The sequence below is a fragment of the Phoxinus phoxinus genome (genome assembly GCF_949152265.1).
Source record: "Phoxinus phoxinus genome assembly, chromosome: 14".
In the NCBI taxonomy this organism is placed as follows: Eukaryota; Metazoa; Chordata; class Actinopteri; order Cypriniformes; family Leuciscidae; genus Phoxinus; species Phoxinus phoxinus.
In genome coordinates this window covers 329,249-346,748 of record NC_136889.1, presented here as the reverse complement: position 1 = coordinate 346,748, position 17,500 = coordinate 329,249, and the positions used below count along the sequence as shown (strand labels likewise).

General features: G+C 45.7%; 1 protein-coding gene across 2 annotated transcripts in view; it reads left to right on the top strand.

Annotated features, from left to right (window-relative positions):
• The first annotated feature begins 3,966 nt into the window (after window positions 1-3,966).
• lbh (LBH regulator of WNT signaling pathway) overlaps window positions 3,967-17,500 on the top strand; it is a 15,237-nt gene continuing 1,703 nt past the window's right edge. For both annotated transcript variants that reach the window (XR_013800337.1, XM_079636283.1), the window contains exons 1-2: window positions 3,967-4,544; window positions 11,502-11,593. Coding sequence is in view for 1 of the 2 variants with exons in the window: in XM_079636283.1 (XP_079492409.1) it covers window positions 11,516-11,593 (78 nt within the window). In the remaining variant the exon portion in view is untranslated. The remainder of the gene's footprint in view (window positions 4,545-11,501; window positions 11,594-17,500) is intronic.

The following is a 17,500-nucleotide window of genomic DNA, read 5'->3' as shown; positions in this document are numbered from 1 at the left end:
TAGTTGGACCAGGTAGAGGACTAGTCAGACCATGAAGACGACCAGTGGACCATGAAGACAACTAGTTGGACCATGAAGAGGACTAGTTGGACCATGAAGAGGACTAGTTGGACCATGAAAAGGACTAGTTGGACCAGGTAGGCCAGGAAGAGGACTAGTTAGACCATGAAGACGACTAGTGGACCATGAAGAGGACTAGTTGGACCAGGTAGAGGACTAGTTAGACCATGAAGACGACTAGTGGACCAGGAAGAGGACTAGTTGGACCAGGTAGATGACTAGTTAGACCATGAAGACAACCAGTGGACCATGAAGACGACTAGTTGGACCATGAAGAGGACTAGTTGGACCAGGTAGGCCAGGCAGAGGACTAGTTAGATCATGAAGACGACTAGTGGACCAGGAAAAGGGACTAGTTGGACCAGGCAGAGGACTAGTTAGACCATGAAGACGACTAGTTGGACCATGAAGAGGACTAGTTGGACCATGAAGAGGACTAGTTGGACCAGGTAGAGGACTAGTTAGACCATGAAGACGACTAGTGGACCATGAAGACGACTAGTTGGACCATGAAGAGGACTAGTTGGACCAGGTAGAGGACTAGTGGACCATGAAGACGACTAGTGGACCAGGAAGAGGACTAGTTGGACCAGGTAGAGGACTAATGGACCATGAAGACGACTAGTGTACCATGAAGACATATAGTTGGACCAGGAAGAGGACTAGTTATACCATGAAGACGACTAGTGGACGACTTTTCTGTCATTTTGTGTTATTTTTGCACACTTTGAACCAAAGGCCATGTATGTTTGTCTGTTTTGTTTTGTTTTGTTGATCACTGACAGCAATTTCATATTGCTAATAAAGCCTGTCCTGCAGCAGTTCTGTCTGGGGTTCCTCTCAGTTGTGAACTATATGACTCCTTCACTGTTAGACACTTGATTGTGTCTCCATCTAGTGGCGAGTCTGGGTCACAGCTGAGCATATATAATCTGCACACTCCCAAAATATTCTCCCAATGCTAACACACTGCTTTCTAAACTGACACTTTTCTGCAGGAATTATATTGAAAGATAAAAGCTTAGCAGAATATTTACAATAAAATAGTTTAAATGTTTTGTAATTATTATTGCTTCATGACATTTACATTTACATTTACATTTAGTCATTTAGCAGACGCCTTTATCCAAAGCGACTTACAACTGAGGACTACAGCAAGCGAGTCATCGTGAAGAGGCAAAAAATAACGCAAGAAGTGCTCAAAATACAAAGTTCTGGCATTGCTCAGAGTAGCATAAGCCAAAACAAGGGAGGGTAAAGGAGAGGTTTTTTTTTTTTTTATTATTTTTTTTTTTATGTCAAGTGCTCACGGAAGAGAAGAGTTTTCAGTTGTCTTTTGAATGTGGTCAGGGATTCTGCATTCCGGACGAGGGTAGGGAGATCAGTCCACCAGCAAGGAACCGTGAATGAGAATGTTCTGGAGAGTGATTCTGTGGCTCTCTGTGATGGTACCACGAGCCGTCGCTCATTGACCGATCGCAGGCTTCTGGTAGGGATGTAGACTCGTAGGAGCGAGTGAAAGTAGGAGGAGCTGAGCCTGTGGTCGATCTGTAAGCAAGCGTCAATGCCTTGAACTTGATGCGAGCAGCGAGTGGTAGCCAGTGCAGAGAGGTGAACAGAGGAGTGACGTGGGCCCTTTTGGGCTCGTTGAAGACAAGACGGGCTGCAGCATTCTGGATCATTTGTAGAGGTTTAATTGCACATGATGGAAGACCGGCCAGAAGAGCATTGCAGTAATCAAGCCTAGAGATAACCAAGGCCTGGGCGAGAAGTTGTGTTGCATGCTCAGTTAGGAAGGGCCTGATCTTCCTGATGTTGTGCAGTGCAAACCTGCATGATCGAGCTGTCTTTGTGATGTGGTCTGTGAAGGTCAGATGCTCATCAAATGTTACTCCAAGGTTTCTGACCGACCTTGATGGGGTGATTAAAGTTGAATCTAGCTGGATAGTGAAGTCGTGCTGTAGAGACGGGTTGGCAGGGAGGACGAGAAGCTCAGTCTTTGCCAGGTTGAGCTGCAGGTGATGTTCCTTCATCCATGCCGAGATGTCCGCCAGGCAGCTTGAGATGCGTGCAGCTACTGTGGGATCATCAGGTTGAAATGAGAGGTAGAGCTGGGTGTCATCAGCATAGCAGTGTTAAGAGAAGCCATGTGCCTGTATGATGGGTCCCAGTGATGTGGTGTAAATGGAGAAGAGGAGCGGTCCAAGAACTGAACCCTGAGGAACCCCTGTAGTCAGTTGATGTGCTTTGGATACCTCGCCACTCCATGCGACCCTGAAGGACCTATCTGTGAGATAGGACTCAAACCAGTGGAGAGGAGTTCCTGTGAGATAGGACTCAAACCAGTGGAGAGGAGTTCCTGTGAGATAGGACTCAAACCAGTGGAGAGGAGTTCCTGTGAGATAGGACTCAAACCAGTGGAGAGGAGTACCTGTGAGATAGGACTCAAACCAGTGGAGAGGAGTTCCTGTGAGATAGGACTCAAACCAGTGGAGAGGAGTTCCTGTGATGCCCAGAGATGAGAGGGTGGACAGGAGGATCTGATGATTCACGGTGTCGAAGGCAGCAGACAGATCCAGGAGAATGAGAACTGATGATTTGGAGGCAGCTTTTGCGATCCGTAGGGCTTCTGTGACTGACAGCAATGCAGTTCATGAGTTTTTTTTTCCAACTTTTTGTTTTTAACAAGTAATTTACTATATGTAAAGATATGGAAATAAAATAATTCAGTCTTGTTACATATACTATAATACAAAATCTTATTCTATAATGAAATACTGATTTATGTGAAAGAAAATCATTCAAACTTCAAATATAAAAGTTCAGGATTCATGTAATGCTGCTGTGAGTGTTTTCAAGGTCAGTGTGTTATTATGAGTGACGTGTGTGTTTCTGAATGAGAAATGTTCAGAGTTATGAGGAACGAGCTTATGAGACATGACTTGAGTAATTTATACTGAGAGATGAACTATTCAAGATTCATGTGGTAATGCAAGAGTACGAAGAGTTCTGAACATGTGGAAAAACTGTAATAAGTCACGACACAACTTATTACAATAACAGTACAATGAAAATGCTATACAAGTTTATTTTTTATCAAAGTTTAACATTAGGAATTTAAGATGCATTGTTTCAAACAGTTAGACAGCATATCCTCACTGATCATGAGTTGTTCAAGTGTTTGGATGTGTGTGAATAACAATAACCCATGTTCATCTGACGGCCACTAGGCGGCGCCACTGGCACTCGAGAGAAGAAGAAGTGATCAATCCAAACATAAAAATGGAACATTTACATAAAACAGTTTTGCATGTTTTAAAACGTACTTAAACCAAACAATAAAATACTAAATTAACAACTCATTTCAAATTTCATTTTTAAAAAGCTTTCTTAGTTTTTCTCTGACAGTATGAAGAGATAAAAGATAATAAAATAAAATAAATAAAAGAAACAGGACTCTTCTGAAAACATGAAATTGTATTATTTGAGTCCTAATGTGTTGGAAAATGGCAAACTTTATTAATAGGAAGGTAGCCTGCTACATATATTGTGGGATGGAAAAGAAACAAATCATTTTAATATGAGGAGATGGTTTTGAACAATACTGTAGTGTTTAAATGTACATAGAAATTGGGAATATGTTCTGTATTGAAAACGCATGCTGTCTGCGCATGTCTGCTGCTTGTCATTTAAATCTAATTCCATTTTTTATTATTTTTTAATACTGTGTTCAACATTGACAGTGTGGCATTTGTTTGGAGTTAATCGTTAAACGTAAAAAGCGGGATGAAATTAATTAGCCTATAGATACACTGGATTACTCATTTATTTAAATATGTTTTCTTTCTATAATACATAATATTAATAACGAGCGCTATTTCTCTTGACGTAGATCGATCCCCAAACGAGCCACTGAAGTCCTGTGTGGGCGTGGCCTCAGCGGCTAGAGCCACGCCTCCTCTATAAAAGCGTGCGATCAGCCGCTGATGCGGGAGATGAAGATCGAGTCCAACGCGCGTCTGACGCTCGTGTTCTGTAAAGTTCTGAACTAAACGCTCGTGTTCTGTAGAGTTCTGGACTAAACGCGCGTCTGACGCTCGTGTTCTGTAAAGTTCTGAACTAAACGCTCGTGTTCTGTAGAGTTCTGGACTAAACGCGCGTCTGACGCTCGTGTTCTGTAAAGTTCTGAACTAAACGCTCGTGTTCTGTAGAGTTCTGGACTAAACGCTCGTGTTCTGTAGAGTTCTGGACTAAACGCGCGTCTGACGCTCGTGTTCTGTAAAGTTCTGAACTAAACGCTCGTGTTCTGTAGAGTTCTGGACTAAACGCGCGTCTGACGCTCGTGTTCTGTAAAGTTCTGGACTAAACGCTCGTGTTCTGTAGAGTTCTGGACTAAACGCGCGTCTGACGCTCGTGTTCTGTAGAGTTCTGGACTAAACGCGCGTCTGACGCTCGCCTCTGATGAGCTCGCGACTCTGTCACAGGTAAGACCCCTCATTACCTCAGACTGGTGTGTAGTTTGACAGCTGTGTGTGTGTGTGTGTGAGTGTGTGAGTGAGTGAGTGTGTGTGTGTGTGTGGTCGAGGGCACTCGCTAGTGTTCCTGTGTAAGCTACTGTTGTGTGTGTGTGTGTGTGTGTGAGAGAGTGAGTGAGTGTGTGTGTGTGTGTGTGTGTGTGTGGTCGAGGGCACTCGCTAGTGTTCCTGTGTAAGCTACTGTAGTGTGAGTGTCTGTGTGTGTGTGTGTGTGTGTGTCTACTCCTCCATGTTGCTTATCAATATGTTGCATTTAAAAACACATACATTTATGAAATAAGGGCAATTCCTGAGACGTGCTTGTTTTGTCCCTGGCAACACCCTAGCAACAGTTCATACAGCTGTGTGTATTATAGATGTCCATCTGAGGCTGAGGAGACGCCGGTTCAGTGGTCATGAACAGATGCACTCTGGGTAATGCTGTGTCCAGTGGTCATGAACAGATGCACTCTGGGTAATGCTGTGTCCAGTGGTCATGAACAGATGCACTCTGGGTAATGCTGTGTCCAGTGGTCATGAACAGATGCACTCTGGGTAATGCTGTGTCCAGTGGTCATGAACAGATGCACTCTGGGTAATGCTGTGTCCAGTGGTCATGAACAGATGCACTCTGGGTAATGCCAGTCTCGTTTCTGAGGCTAATCTGCGCGGTAATCTGGACTCGTGACTCGTGAGATGTTCAGATCTAGACGTCAGATATTATTATAATGTTTGTTCTGACCCATGGAGTTGTACTTGTGAATCTCTGATCCGCACTCAACACACGCTTCCACTCCTTACATAATTAATCCATTTAAACTATTCATTATTTTGACATCATCCAGATTAGTGAAGGTTTGTATAAATCACTGTCAGCTTCAATTAAATATGTTCAACAGAATTATCCACATACAGTATCATTTTTAAAGCATATTAATCACATCCACAAATAATTTTGATGGAACATTTTTCCATATTTATTTATTATAATTATTATTATTATATTTAACAAAAATTAAACAGTTTAGACAACTGCTTATTTAACGGGTAACAGATCAAACACACAGTGCTAATGATGGAGGTTGTCAGAAACACTGTGTCATTAATCTACAGTTCGAATATTTAATTTATCTTATAATATTTGAATATTTGAAAAAATTATGTATTATTAATCCAATTATTGACAGAATGGCAGGAACTGACTCCTCGCTGAGTTTATAAACTACAGTAATTCTGCTTATTTCTCCTCTATCCCGCTTTAATATGAGTGTAGTCTTGATGATGATGATTTATGATTATTAATGATGATGACACTATCATATCAATAACACATTCTGAGGAACAGCAAATACAGGATTGAGTTCGGAAGCTTTGTTTTATCATTGGACTCACACACACACACACACAGACACACACACACAGACACACACACACGGACACACACACACAGACACACGCACACAGACACACGCACACAGACACACACACACAGACACAGACAGACACACACACACACAGACACAGACAGACACACACACAGACACACACACACAGACACACACACACGGACACACACACACAGACACACACACACAGACACACACACACAGACACAGACAGACACACACAGACACAGACAGACACACACACACTCAGACACACACACACACACTCGCTGTCACACACACTCGCTGTCACACACACTCGCTGTCACACACACTCGCTGTCGACACACTCGCTGTCACACACACTCGCTGTCACACACACTCGCTGTCACACACACTCGCTGTCGACACACACTCGCTGTCACACACACTCGCTGTCGACACACTCGCTGTCACACACACTCGCTGTCACACACACTCGCTGTCACACACACTCGCTGTCACACTAACTCGCTGTCGACACACACTCGCTGTCACACACACTCGCTGTCACACTAACTCGCTGTCGACACACACTCGCTGTCACACACTCGCTGTCGACACACACTCGCTGTCACACACACTCGCTGCACTGGTGATGATGCTCTCTTCAACACATGGGATCAAACACCGCATTACTCACGAGTGTTTAATATGCTCGAGATACTTCCCCAACTGCGGATGGAGAACACACTCGCGGTGTCGTATTACATGTTTAATTGAGTGTGTTTATGAGCTCTGGAGTTATTTAAATATATAATCATGGTTTTATTTCAGATGATGCAGTGATCATCGGCTCTAATGCGTGCGATCTCGATGTGGTCATGTGACTGACACTGTGTTCAGGTCTCGATGTGGTCATGTGACTGAAACTGTGTTCAGGTCTCGATGTGGTCATGTGACTGACACTGTGTTCAGGTCTCGATGTGGTCATGTGACTGACACTGTGTTCAGGTCTCGATGTGGTCATGTGACTGACACTGTGTTCAGGTCTCGATGTGGTCATGTGACTGACACTGTGTTCAGGTCTCGATGTGGTCATGTGACTGACACTGTGTTCAGGTCTCGATGTGGTCATGTGACTGACACTGTGTTCAGGTCTCGATGTGGTCATGTGACTGAAACTGTGTTCAGGTCTCGATGTGGTCATGTGACTGACACTGTGTTCAGGTCTCGATGTGGTCATGTGACTGACACTGTGTTCAGGTCTCGATGTGGTCATGTGACTGACACTGTGTTCAGGTCTCGATGTGGTCATGTGACTGAAACTGTGTTCAGGTCTCGATGTGGTCATGTGACTGACACTGTGTTCAGGTCTCGATGTGGTCATGTGACTGACACTGTGTTCAGATCTCGATGTGGTCATGTGACTGAAACTGTGTTCAGGTCTCGATGTGGTCATGTGACTGACACTGTGTTCAGGTCTCGATGTGGTCATGTGACTGAAACTGTGTTCAGGTCTCGATGTGGTCATGTGACTGACACTGTGTTCAGGTCTCGATGTGGTCATGTGACTGACACTGTGTTCAGGTCTCGATGTGGTCATGTGACTGACACTGTGTTCAGGTCTCGATGTGGTCATGTGACTGACACTGTGTTCAGGTCTCGATGTGGTCATGTGACTGAAACTGTGTTCAGGTCTCGATGTGGTCATGTGACTGACACTGTGTTCAGGTCTCGATGTGGTCATGTGACTGACACTGTGTTCAGGTCTCGATGTGGTCATGTGACTGACACTGTGTTCAGGTCTCGATGTGGTCATGTGACTGAAACTGTGTTCAGGTCTCGATGTGGTCATGTGACTGACACTGTGTTCAGGTCTCGATGTGGTCATGTGACTGACACTGTGTTCAGGTCTCGATGTGGTCATGTGACTGAAACTGTGTTCAGGTCTCGATGTGGTCATGTGACTGACACTGTGTTCAGGTCTCGATGTGGTCATGTGACTGAAACTGTGTTCAGGTCTCGATGTGGTCATGTGACTGACACTGTGTTCAGGTCTCGATGTGGTCATGTGACTGACACTGTGTTCAGGTCTCGATGTGGTCATGTGACTGACACTGTGTTCAGGTCTCGATGTGGTCATGTGACTGAAACTGTGTTCAGGTCTCGATGTGGTCATGTGACTGACACTGTGTTCAGATCTCGATGTGGTCATGTGACTGACACTGTGTTCAGGTCTCGATGTGGTCATGTGACTGAAACTGTGTTCAGGTCTCGATGTGGTCATGTGACTGACACTGTTCAGGTCTCGATGTGGTCATGTGACTGACACTGTGTTCAGGTCTCGATGTGGTCATGTGACTGACACTGTGTTCAGATCTCGATGTGGTCATGTGACTGAAACTGTGTTCAGGTCTCGATGTGGTCATGTGACTGACACTGTGTTCAGATCTCGATGTGGTCATGTGACTGACACTGTGTTCAGGTCTCGATGTGGTCATGTGACTGACACTGTGTTCAGATCTCGATGTGGTCATGTGACTGACACTGTGTTCAGGTCTCGATGTGGTCATGTGACTGACACTGTGTTCAGGTCTCGATGTGGTCATGTGACTGACACTGTGTTCAGGTCTCGATGTGGTCATGTGACTGACACTGTGTTCAGGTCTCGATGTGGTCATGTGACTGACACTGTGTTCAGGTCTCGATGTGGTCATGTGACTGACACTGTGTTCAGGTCTCGATGTGGTCATGTGACTGACACTGTGTTCAGGTCTCGATGTGGTCATGTGACTGACACTGTGTTCAGGTCTCGATGTGGTCATGTGACTGACACTGTGTTCAGATCTCGATGTGGTCATGTGACTGACACTGTGTTCAGGTCTCGATGTGGTCATGTGACTGACACTGTGTTCAGATCTCGATGTGGTCATGTGACTGAAACTGTGTTCAGGTCTCGATGTGGTCATGTGACTGACACTGTGTTCAGGTCTCGATGTGGTCATGTGACTGACACTGTGTTCAGATCTCGATGTGGTCATGTGACTGAAACTGTGTTCAGGTCTCGATGTGGTCATGTGACTGACACTGTGTTCAGGTCTCGATGTGGTCATGTGACTGACACTGTGTTCAGGTCTCGATGTGGTCATGTGACTGACACTGTGTTCAGGTCTCGATGTGGTCATGTGACTGAAACTGTGTTCAGGTCTCGATGTGGTCATGTGACTGACACTGTGTTCAGGTCTCGATGTGGTCATGTGACTGACACTGTGTTCAGGTCTCGATGTGGTCATGTGACTGAAACTGTGTTCAGGTCTCGATGTGGTCATGTGACTGACACTGTGTTCAGGTCTCGATGTGGTCATGTGACTGACACTGTGTTCAGGTCTCGATGTGGTCATGTGACTGAAACTGTGTTCAGGTCTCGATGTGGTCATGTGACTGACTCTGTGTTCAGGTCTCGATGTGGTCATGTGACTGACACTGTGTTCAGGTCTCGATGTGGTCATGTGACTGACACTGTGTTCAGATCTCGATGTGGTCATGTGACTGACACTGTGTTCAGGTCTCGATGTGGTCATGTGACTGAAACTGTGTTCAGGTCTCGATGTGGTCATGTGACTGACACTGTGTTCAGGTCTCGATGTGGTCATGTGACTGACACTGTGTTCAGGTCTCGATGTGGTCATGTGACTGACACTGTGTTCAGGTCTCGATGTGGTCATGTGACTGACACTGTGTTCAGATCTCGATGTGGTCATGTGACTGACACTGTGTTCAGGTCTCGATGTGGTCATGTGACTGACACTCTGTTCAGGTCTCGATGTGGTCATGTGACTGACACTGTGTTCAGGTCTCGATGTGGTCATGTGACTGACACTGTGTTCAGATCTCGATGTGGTCATGTGACTGACACTGTGTTCAGGTCTCGATGTGGTCATGTGACTGACACTGTGTTCAGATCTCGATGTGGTCATGTGACTGACACTGTGTTCAGGTCTCGATGTGGTCATGTGACTGACACTGTGTTCAGGTCTCGATGTGGTCATGTGACTGACACTGTGTTCAGATCTCGATGTGGTCATGTGACTGAAACTGTGTTCAGGTCTCGATGTGGTCATGTGACTGACACTGTGTTCAGATCTCGATGTGGTCATGTGACTGACACTGTGTTCAGATCTCGATGTGGTCATGTGACTGACACTGTGTTCAGATCTCGATGTGGTCATGTGACTGACACTGTGTTCAGGTCTCGATGTGGTCATGTGACTGACACTGTGTTCAGATCTCGATGTGGTCATGTGACTGACACTGTGTTCAGATCTCGATGTGGTCATGTGACTGAAACTGTGTTCAGGTCTCGATGTGGTCATGTGACTGACACTGTGTTCAGATCTCGATGTGGTCATGTGACTGACACTGTGTTCAGGTCTCGATGTGGTCATGTGACTGACACTGTTCAGGTCGGTTGAGTTTAATAAAGCTGTAAACAGTGTTAGTGTTGATGTCACTGGTGCCAGTAAATCAATACGGACTGGTTTTTTGGGACAGTGGAAAATCCGATGAGCGGAAAGCTTGAGCGCATCGTGACCCACTGTCGCAGAGGTCAGAGGTTAATCAGAAGAACCGCGCAGTGGCTCTTCGATTCTCACAGTTGACCAGTTGTCGTTTGAACCTGAAACACACACACACACACACACACACACACACACACACACACACACACACACAGATGTGTGATTGGTGAAATGAAAGGTGTGTAAAGCGAGGTAAAGGTTGATATTTTCATTCAGTTAAATGTTGTCTGGGAGACTGTGTGATAATCCGGTCCCTGATGGATAAAGCCGCCGACGCCGTCTTGTTTTTAGCATTAGCCGTTATGCAACGCGTGTGTTCAGTGTGTGTGCAGTGTGTGTGCAGTGTGTGTGCAGTGTGTGTTCAGTGTGTGTGCAGTGTGTGTGTTTCAGATGTTTAGCTTAATGACGGGGTGGATCTTAATCATGTTTAGCGTTCGACTCCTACACTCCACTTTATTAATTCCCCAGTTCACCTTCAGTGGAAACAGCAGAGACTCGTTCAGTGTGTGTGTGTGTGTGTGTGTGTGTGTGTGTGTGTGTCGGTGTGTGTGTGTGAGTGTGTTCAGTCTCAGTGTTTCTGAGCAGGAGAGTGTGTGTGTCGGTGTGTGTTCAGTCTCAGTGTTTCTGAGCAGGAGAGTGTGTGTGTGTGTGTGTGTGTGTGTGTGTCGGTGTGTGTGTGTGTTTGGGTTCAGATGCAGAAGAGCTGCTGTGTTTTGGGGGTTTCCACTGCGGTGGAGCTTAAGGACGCCTCATGAACAGCTTCCTGTGTGTGTGTGTGTGTGTGTGTGTGTGTGTGTGTGTGTGTGTGTGTGTGTGTGTGAGAGAGAGAGAAACATGCCTGTTGCAGGAGAGGCTGCAAGTTTTACTGTAGTTTCACAAGTGCAGACACAGAATGAGTCTCATCGTCCAGTGCAAACACACACAGATGCTCTAGATCCTGATCTCAGACTAATTCTGCCGTGTGTGTGTGTGTGTGTGTGCAGCTCAGTGTGCCGCGATGACTGACGTGATGATCAGCTCCACACCGATGGACGACATGAGGCTCAGTCCCAGCAAAGACCGGCACACCTTCCAGGTAACGACACACACACACACACACACACACACACACACACACACACACACACACACACACACACACACACACACACACACACACACACACACGGCTTTATCAAATCAGTTTTGTTTTTTCCAGATTCAGCTTTTTCTGATTTAATGGTTTAATAAACAAATAGGATGCCTAATCATTAGAATTCATAACACTTTAAAGTTCCCCTATTATGCTATTTTAAAGGTTCCTAATTTTATTTTAATGATCAAATTTTATTTTTACCGGCAACGTTTACATGCATCAAAGGTCAAACACACTAGTTTCCTCATAATCTGCACTGCAGCGTCAGCTCTTCTCTCAGTCTCTGAAACGCTTCGTTTGAAGATTCAGTCTCTAAGCTCCGCCTCTCTGAGAGCTGCTCTGCTCTGATTGGTCAGAAAGCAAACGCTCATTATCATATCTGAACCTCAGCTCTTGATCACAGTGATACGAACAAGTAACGATGGCGTGGGTTTACAGTCTCGATCTCAGAGAACAGCGTCTCAGATACACTAGTGTATGAGGGCGGAGCTAAGAGACGCTGTTCAGCCAATCAACACCACAGGCATACAGTATGCAAATTAGTTACAAACCTAATAAGGTTCCGCAGGAAGTGAGACTGATTTACTGACGACTCGTTTCAGAATCGCTTTTCTTTTATTCACAATATCTCCATTAATCTGATCTTTGGTTTTCCAGAGCTTTACATTCTCAGACAGCTTTATTACACGGGAATATCCCCAAAACCATAATACAAGTCGATCATTTAAAAATATTAATCTTTGATTTCTGAGAAATGCATCAAAAGGAAGTGAGTTTGTGTTTAAAACTAGAACAAATATCTGCCAGTGGAAAACCCATGTGAGAAAACAAGATTGACATTAAACATTTAATTCTTAAAGCTGCAGTCCGTCGTTTTTCCTCTTTGTCGCCATCTCTGTTAGAAATCTGCAATTGCAGTTATTCGCGGAATTATTAACTGTGCGTGGGTAGTAAATCGGCATGAAACAGCGCGGATGAACACAATGTATTGAGGCTGCCGTGTCGCTGTGGATACTGTAACGTTACTGTCATCAGCAATCTCAGAGTATACTTTTTGAAAGTGTCAACATTAGAATTTTCATCGGAAAATGTCATCTGAACAAGTAAGTAACATTCACTTTTGTTCTGACCAAATTCGGGGGGTGGGGGGAAGCATTGCAGTAGCTATATCATGCTGATTAAATCTAACGATTGCTTATATCACGTCAAAACGTGAAAAATATATATATTTTTAAGTCTTTGGGTTTTACAACTGGTGAATCTCCAGTTGTCACTGGTGATTGTCGCTTTAAACTTTCGGGATCCGCCATACCAAGTGCTAAGCTAAACCTCCACCTCCATCATCCACACACGCTAGCCGGGGACTCATTCTCTATGTGTACAGAAGTGACGTAATGACGCAAAGACATGCTCGAAATTCCCGCGGAAATCCACCAGTACCACTGGAATTAAAATCATTATTACAAGCTTACCGTTTTGAATCGAGGCAAGGCAAGCAGATCATTTTGAACACTGGCTGGTTACGTTTTTTTTCAAAAATGTCTTTTTTGATATTTTTAAACCCAAAAAAGTGCCGGACTGCAGCTTTAATATCTTCAGTAATTCTGCTTCATCTCCAGTAAGTGTGTGTGTGTGTGTGTGTGTGTGTGTGTGTGTGTGTGTGTGTGTGAGGAAAACGAGACAGGAACACTGAGGAGGAACATCATTTATCTGATTATGTTTGTCGCGCATGAGCTGGAGTCGTGTTAGCGGTCTTCAGTCATTGTGGTGTGTAAAGCTGGTGTTGTGTTGTGTTGTGTTGTGTGTGAGCTTCAGTCTCAGGCTCTGCTGGTGTTGTATTGTGTTGTGTTGTGTTGTGTTGTGTTGTGTGTGCGCTTCAGTCTCAGGCTCTGCTGGTGTTGTGTTGTGTTGTGTTGTGTGTGAGCTTCAGTCTCAGGCTCTGCTGGTGTTGTGTTGTGTTGTGTGTGAGCTTCAGTCTCAGGCTCTGCTGGTGTTGTGTTGTGTTGTGTTGTGTGTGCGCTTCAGTCTCAGGCTCTGCTGGTGTTGTGTTGTGTTGTGTTGTGTGTGAGCTTCAGTCTCAGGCTCTGCTGGTGTTGTATTGTGTTGTGTTGTGTTGTGTTGTGTGTGCGCTTCAGTCTCAGGCTCTGCTGGTGTTGTGTTGTGTTGTGTTGTGTGTGAGCTTCAGTCTCAGGCTCTGCTGGTGTTGTGTTGTGTTGTGTGTGAGCTTCAGTCTCAGGCTCTGCTGGTGTTGTGTTGTGTTGTGTTGTGTGTGCGCTTCAGTCTCAGGCTCTGCTGGTGTTGTGTTGTGTTGTGTGTGCGCTTCAGTCTCAGGCTCTGCTGGTGTTGTGTTGTGTTGTGTGTGCGCTTCAGTCTCAGGCTCTGCTGGTGTTGTGTTGTGTTGTGTGTGCGCTTCAGTCTCAGGCTCTGCTGGTGTTGTGTTGTGTTGTGTGTGAGCTTCAGTCTCAGGCTCTGCTGGTGTTGTGTTGTGTTGTGTGTGCGCTTCAGTCTCAGGCTCTGCTGGTGTTGTGTTGTGTTGTGTGTGAGCTTCAGTCTCAGGCTCTGCTGGTGTTGTGTTGTGTTGTGTTGTGTTGTGTGTGAGCTTCAGTCTCAGGCTCTGCTGGTGTTGTGTTGTGTTGTGTGTGAGCTTCAGTCTCAGGCTCTGCTGGTGTTGTGTTGTGTTGTGTGTGCGCTTCAGTCTCAGGCTCTGCTGGTGTTGTGTTGTGTTGTGTGTGCGCTTCAGTCTCAGGTTCTGCTGGTGTTGTGTTGTGTTGTGTTGTGTTGTGTGTGCGCTTCAGTCTCAGGCTCTGCTGGTGTTGTGTTGTGTTGTGTGTGCGCTTCAGTCTCAGGCTCTGCTTGTGTTGTGTTGTGTTGTGTTGTGTTGTGTGTGCGCTTCAGTCTCAGGCTCTGCTTGTGTTGTGTTGTGTTGTGTTGTGTGTGCGCTTCAGTCTCAGGTTGTGTTGTGTTGTGTTGTGTGTGCGCTTCAGTCTCAGGCTCTGCTGGTGTTGTGTTGTGTTGTGTGTGCGCTTCAGTCTCAGGCTCTGCTTGTGTTGTGTTGTGTTGTGTGTGAGCTTCAGTCTCAGGCTCTGCTGGTGTTGTGTTGTGTTGTGTTGTGTGTGCGCTTCAGTCTCAGGCTCTGCTGGTGTTGTGTGTGCGCTTCAGTCTCAGGCTCTGCTGGTGTTGTGTTGTGTTGTGTTGTGTGTGCGCTTCAGTCTCAGGCTCTGCTGGTGTTGTGTTGTGTTGTGTTGTGTGTGCGCTTCAGTCTCAGGCTCTGCTTGTGTTGTGTTGTGTTGTGTTGTGTGTGCGCTTCAGTCTCAGGCTCTGCTTGTGTTGTGTTGTGTTGTGTTGTGTGTGCGCTTCAGTCTCAGGTTGTGTTGTGTTGTGTTGTGTTGTGTTGTGTTGTGTGTGCGCTTCAGTCTCAGGCTCTGCTGGTGTTGTGTTGTGTTGTGTGTGAGCTTCAGTCTCAGGCTCTGCTTGTGTTGTGTTGTGTTGTGTGTGCGCTTCAGTCTCAGGCTCTGCTTGTGTTGTGTTGTGTTGTGTTGTGTTGTGTGTGCGCTTCAGTCTCAGGCTCTGCTGGTGTTGTGTTGTGTTGTGTGTGCGCTTCAGTCTCAGGCTCTGCTTGTGTTGTGTTGTGTTGTGTTGTGTGTGCGCTTCAGTCTCAGGCTCTGCTGGTGTTGTGTTGTGTGTGCGCTTCAGTCTCAGGTTCTGCTGGTGTTGTGTTGTGTTGTGTTGTGTTGTGTTGTGTGTGAGCTTCAGTCTCAGGCTCTGCTGGTGTTGTGTTGTGTTGTGTTGTATGTGAGCTTCAGTCTCAGGCTCTGCTGGTGTTGTGTTGTGTTGTGTGTGAGCTTCAGTCTCAGGCTCTGCTGGTGTTGTGTTGTGTTGTGTGTGAGCTTCAGTCTCAGGCTCTGCTGGTGTTGTGTTGTGTTGTGTTGTGTGTGAGCTTCAGTCTCAGGCTCTGCTGGTGTTGTGTTGTGTTGTGTTGTGTTGTGTGTGCGCTTCAGTCTCAGGCTCTGCTTGTGTTGTGTTGTGTTGTGTTGTGTGTGCGCTTCAGTCTCAGGCTCTGCTGGTGTTGTGTTGTGTTGTGTTGTGTGTGCGCTTCAGTCTCAGGCTCTGCTGGTGTTGTGTTGTGTTGTGTGTGAGCTTCAGTCTCAGGCTCTGCTGGTGTTGTGTTGTGTTGTGTGTGAGCTTCAGTCTCAGGCTCTGCTGGTGTTGTGTTGTGTTGTGTTGTGTTGTGTGTGCGCTTCAGTCTCAGGCTCTGCTGGTGTTGTGTTGTGTTGTGTGTGCGCTTCAGTCTCAGGCTCTGCTGGTGTTGTGTTGTGTTGTGTGTGCGCTTCAGTCTCAGGCTCTGCTGGTGTTGTGTTGTGTTGTGTGTGCGCTTCAGTCTCAGGCTCTGCTGGTGTTGTGTTGTGTTGTGTGTGCGCTTCAGTCTCAGGCTCTGCTGGTGTTGTGTTGTGTGTGCGCTTCAGTCTCAGGCTCTGCTGGTGTTGTGTTGTGTTGTGTGTGCGCTTCAGTCTCAGGCTCTGCTGGTGTTGTGTTGTGTTGTGTTGTGTGTGCGCTTCAGTCTCAGGCTCTGCTGGTGTTGTGTTGTGTTGTGTTGTGTGTGCGCTTCAGTCTCAGGCTCTGCTGGTGTTGTGTTGTGTTGTGTGTGCGCTTCAGTCTCAGGCTCTGCTGGTGTTGTGTTGTGTTGTGTTGTGTGTGCGCTTCAGTCTCAGGCTCTGCTGGTGTTGTATTGTGTTGTGTGTGCTCTTCAGTCTCAGGCTCTGTGGATCGAGGGTCAGACGAGGGTCTCATGCTTCGGATCCGGTTATAGAACATCTCTGGCTCTGTTTGTCCTTTTCTTCTCATCGGACACACACACACACACACACACACACACACACACACACACACACACACACACACACACACACACATTCTGATGTTCTTTCCACTGGCGTGTTGCCCAGATGGTGTTATTGGTTTCCATGTATGTCACTGAATGATGCCGAGCTAAAAATACTCGCCGAATTCGGTCGAAACAAGACTTCTGGACGTCAGGAAGATGATGTCCAAACACACACACTTGTGCACACTAAACACACACACTTGTGCACACTAAACACACACACTTGTGCACACTAAACACACACACTTACAGTCCCGGCCAGTAAGAGCCATGCCAAAGTGCCCGTAATGCACACTAAACACAGTCAGTAAACTATGGAGTGCTGCAGGGATCTGTGTTAGGCCCTCTATTATTCTCAATATGCTGCCACTTGGAAATATTATAAGTAAACATGGAATTAGTTTCCACTCAAATATACATTTCATCACGGCCGGATGAAAACGCTATTGACGTAACACGAGTGTGTTGAAAATATACAAGATTGGATGATGCGTAATTTTCTTCTATTAAATCCAGACAAGACAGAGGTATTACTTATCGGTTCAAAAAACCGCCCACAAAACCTCTCACAATACAACTTTACCATAGTAGGATGTCCTGCTACTTTATCCTCTACAGTAAAAGACCTGGGTGTCATACTAGACTGCGACCTGTCCTTTAAAAATCATATTTCATATGTTACAAAAACTGCCTTTTTCCACCTTAGAAACATTGCTAAGCTACGTAATATGCTATCAGTTTCTGATGCAGAAAAGCTAGTTCATGCGTTCATGACCTCGTGACTAGATTACTGTAATGCTTTATTAGCTGGTTGTCCTGCATCCTCAGTAAACAAGCTACAGTTAGTCCAAAATGCAGCCGCTAGAGTTCTTACCAGATCAAGAAAATATGATCATATAACACCAATTTTATCATCTCTACACTGGTTACCTATTAAGTTCCGTATCAATTACAAAGTATTGTTA